We start from the raw sequence: 4,600 nt of genomic DNA, 5'->3' as shown, positions 1-4,600 counted from the left end.
GTATGTTTGTTTTTGTGTGTACGCTTGTGTGTGTTTGTCATTGGCGTGTACATCTATTAACGTACATATGTTTGGATGTATGTGTGTGTGTTCGTGTGTGTATGTATGTTTGTGTGTGTATACTTGTGTGTGTATGTGTATGTGTGTGTATGTATGTGTGTGTGTGTATGAGTGTGTATGTATGTATGTCTGCATGCAGATATGCGTATACGCAAGCATTTTCAATTAATGTGTTTAAGAAGAAGGAACAGGTATCAGAGTGTTGGTGGGTCGTGTGGCAGCGTGTGGTGATGAGAAGGATGAGGTTTTTCTGATTGAGCTAGTTCGTGCACTGAGAAGATACTTTGAAATTGAAACAAAATTTTTAATTAATAATTTCGTAAAGATTAACATAATCAGCAACAACGATCTCAGCAACAACGAGAACAAGAGTAACGACGAAACAACAACGTTTGTGGAACATTGGAAGTGTAAGGACGAAAAATATAAATAATGTTAGAGCGGTGACAAACCAGGCGACACATTCGCGTCGAACACGTTTCGCTCAACAAACTTAATGCGACAATACACGCAACGAGAACAACATGTTTGTACATGTGCGTGAACGTATGCGTGAATGCCACGCAACATTCAAGTTGTACGTCCCACCATCACTTCTGTAAAACAAGCCCATTTGTTCCGTGTGTTGTACGTTCGTTTTGTGTACACGCATATACAAATTATACATGAAGACATACACATGCATGTTACATTACAATTTTAATTGTCTTCTGCTCCTTGCGATTGTGTCGTTGTTGATGTTGTTTTTGCTTTTGTTGTTGTTGTTGATGTTGGTGGTGGTAGTGCTGTTGTTGTTGTTGTTGTTGTTGATGTTGGTGGTGGTAGTGCTGTTGTTGTTGTTGTTGATGTACAAAATTGTTTTTATGATTTTATGAATGTCAAACACTTCATCAGGCACAATAAAACATCACGCTCCAATAACATATCGAGTATTGTGCAAAGTTGGGCGCAGATACCTTCAAGTGTACAGCACACAGTACCCAAGGGTAGGTACACTAAATATGTACAATACACAAACAAAACACATACACACGTGTTGAAGGTGTGCAATACATGAACAACAAACATACACACAGATTAAATGTATACAATACACAAACAACACACGTACACAAACATATTGACAATCTCCACAGAGCTTAAACTAACAAATTAAAAGATAAACTAAACACTTGAACATTTGAAAAACACAAAATATTCATAGTTTTAAACATTTGAAATACATAGCCAAATTGTAAAGAAACAAATTCAAACTCAGAAAATATAAACACCAACAGACCTACTCAACACACCAGCATACAAAAATACACCAACATACAAACACATACAAACATACATTACACTTTGAAATCTGTCTGAATTGTTTTCTGCATGTTTTTTTTATGTTGCTGCTGTTTTCATTGTTGCTGATGCTGTCATCTTGTTTGAGTAATTAATTTTGCATAACTTTTTTCCGTTGCTTCGGTGGTTGTTTGTTAACGACACGGATGAGAAGCAGTACTGAAGATGATAAGAAGGATGGTGCATCTGTTTGTGTGTGTGTGTGTGTCTTTGCACATGTATATTTTCGCATTTATATTTGTATTATTTTGTATGTATCTTTCTTATCCTTTTTTTAGTTTGTTTGAGGATGTATTTGTGGTTATCTGCAATTGAATGTTCGTTTAAATAAAGCAACATTTGTTTGTGTGGCTGGCCTGTGTGTGTTTACTGTTTATGTCCGGGCACTTGTGAATGTGCACGTGTGTGCATGGATGTACGTGAACTTGTGCGTATGTGCGTGTGCATAAATGTATGTGTGCACGTGTGGGACTGATGATGGCCCAGTGGTTAACAGGATTAGGATGCTAGAATAAATGAGTTTAGAATGCCTATGAATGCATTGAGACTTTTATTTTTATGTGTTGGTTTGTAGGTAGGTGTGTATATGTGCGTGTGTATGTGTGTGTGTGTCTCTGTGTGTGTGTGCTACTGCGTGTGTTTAAGTTTATTTTTGTTCACTTACTCAGAAATATTGGAATATTGTAATAAGGTCATCAAGAAATTATCGAAACCTCAGTTTTTGCAGCCTCTCAGTTTAATTTCATCATCTGCGCTCAGCAACCACTTATGTGGCACGTCTTTGAACCCACCCCCTTTGATCTCATCAATCTGCCATGGTGACGAAACTCTTGCAGCGATTTCAAGTTTAGATCTCATCAGTGTCTTGTGCAACAATATAAAAGACTTCTTAGTGAGATATTTAAAATTTTTTTGAATCAGTTCCTGCAGCATGAAACTTGTGTTGAATGTTTCGCGGATATGAATTAAAAATGTTAACGAATCCTGAAAAGATAACCCTTTGTCCTTAATTTCGTTGCAATTATTATTTACAATTAAAATTATTTCCATTAAAATTGTAAAACCAACCATCATCATATTTGTCACGACCACCAAGTTATTTACATTTCAATCAAGCCTCCATCTGATTTAACAACCATAAAAAAGTTTTGTAAAAGTTCCATCGAGTTTATCGAACAAAACAATTTGGCACCACCATCGAAAGGGCATAACTGGACAGAAATACTCTGCAACTTAGGACGTGTCATTAATGTGGATGATAAAGAGAACAAGTAAAACGAAACCGCCCGATATGGGACTCGAACCCATGACCCTCAGATGACTTGAGGTACTCAGCTCTTAAAAGTCTGATGCTCTACCGACTGAGCTAACCGGGCTTGTACTGGTTGTGTGTAAATAGTTCTTACGTAACTGCATGCGTTAAAGTTGGAATGATGACGCAAGTGTAATGGGGATGGTTGTGGAAGGCTATTTGAAATCTTTTGTTTTTTGAATGAAATGCAAGGCATAGAAATATAGAACCACATAAACCCAACAATTGAAATGAATGCTTTATTTAAGTTTCAGTTGTTGCTTTGATTGTAGGTTTTCATCTGTTTTTATTTTTGTGTTCCTCTGTTCGTGAACTTTCAATTTGAAAAGTTGGTAGTTTTCGTTTCGTTTCGTTCTGTTCTTCTTCTCAAGTTGGGTTTGTGTGGTGCTGTTTGTTTATCAAATGCGTGTGCACCACATATTTCCTCTCCTCGTCTTCCGTCTCTGCTGCTGCTCTGCGAGGTGTTCAAGCGGGGTTGATAAGAAAATTATGCGATAACTAATGCTTCATGGATGTTCGCATTGAAATGAAAAGGTTCTCCCATTCGACGGCTTAATGTTGGTTTGTATTTGGTTGGTTTTGTTTGTTTGAGTTTTGTTTGTTTGTTTGCGTTTTGTTTGTGTTTTGCTGGTTTGGGTTATTATGTGATTATGTAAAAAAATGTTTAGAAAAATTGAGTTTAAAAATAACAAATCTTTTTTATAAACATATGTTTAAAAAATTTATTTGATATTGAGGTCACCTAGAATATGAACCAAGCTAAGGAACTACCTAATTTCATTTCTTATGAAATAAATTTGTTAAAAAAATCAAAAAACTGATAAAACTGATTTACAAAAAACATTCCAATCATAAAAAAACCAGGCTAAGTTTGAAAACTAAATATACAACTTAGAAATAATTTCTTAAAAGAAGTATTTGTTACAAGCATCGCCGTGAAGTAACGAACATCTGAATTAAATGAGTTCTGTCTTAAACTAATTCATTTGTTGAAGTTGTCCAACGAAGATTACAAACAATTTATGGATATTTTAATGGTTTACTACTACATTATTAGCAAATCAAAACAAATTCATCACTTGAAAAAAACATTAAAAACAAAGAGATAATTACAATAATTTTAATAATTTTTATTAAGTATATTTACAAATATCAACTAAATATGAATAAATATAAATTAAATATAAATATGAATAGAAAATATGACATACAAACAAACAAACAATAGCAGCCAACCAAAACAACAACTGAGTATGACGAAAGAACAAGCTTCAAGAGACACACAAACATATAACCAACCAAACAAAAAGGCTTACTTTTCCGAAAGATGAAATGTCAACCCAGTGGCATTGCCTGCTACTGCATGGCATTCTTTATAATGCAGAAGCATAAAATACATCAACACCACACACGCACACACATCACACACAACATTTACTCGCAAATCAAGAAACAACAGACACACACACACACAGACACAGACACACACACACATACACACACACATAACAAGATACTATAAAACACATAAACACCTAAACGTCACAATACAACAGAAACACACACACATCATCATCACACACACAAGCACAAGCATACATACATACATAGCACAATGCTTCAAATACAATACGACACCCAACCTTCAAACTAAACACAGTTGAATACAATTCTATAAAAGTCAATTAGAAAACCGTGACGAACAAAAGATGTGAAGAACGATGTTCGCACGTTCACAGCAAACAATCGATGAACGTGAACATCGCTTGATACATAGAAAAAAAATTGTAAAAGTTAGGATTATATCTCTCAAACACAAAAAAAAAAAAAAAACAAAAAAGTTATATTAGAAAAATTGGAGCTGCTGACAAACATATAATACCGTTA

General features: G+C 34.8%; 1 protein-coding gene across 1 annotated transcript; it reads right to left on the bottom strand.

The window, feature by feature from the left end:
* Positions 1 to 2,115: 2,115 nt before the first annotated feature.
* On the bottom strand, positions 2,116 to 4,083 carry HELRODRAFT_181995 (hypothetical protein; the record flags this gene model as incomplete). The annotated part of the gene is made up of 2 exons (XM_009031760.1): positions 2,116 to 2,406; positions 4,030 to 4,083. The coding sequence occupies 2 exons, from the start codon at positions 4,081 to 4,083 to the stop codon at positions 2,116 to 2,118; spliced, it is 345 nt and encodes a 114-aa protein (XP_009030008.1).
* Between the last annotated feature and the right edge of the window lie 517 nt (positions 4,084 to 4,600).

This window comes from Helobdella robusta (genome assembly GCF_000326865.2).
Source record: "Helobdella robusta unplaced genomic scaffold HELROscaffold_78, whole genome shotgun sequence".
Classification (NCBI taxonomy): Eukaryota; Metazoa; Annelida; class Clitellata; order Rhynchobdellida; family Glossiphoniidae; genus Helobdella; species Helobdella robusta.
The sequence above is the reverse complement of the archived record's forward strand: the minus strand, read 5'-3'. Positions and strand labels throughout refer to the sequence as shown.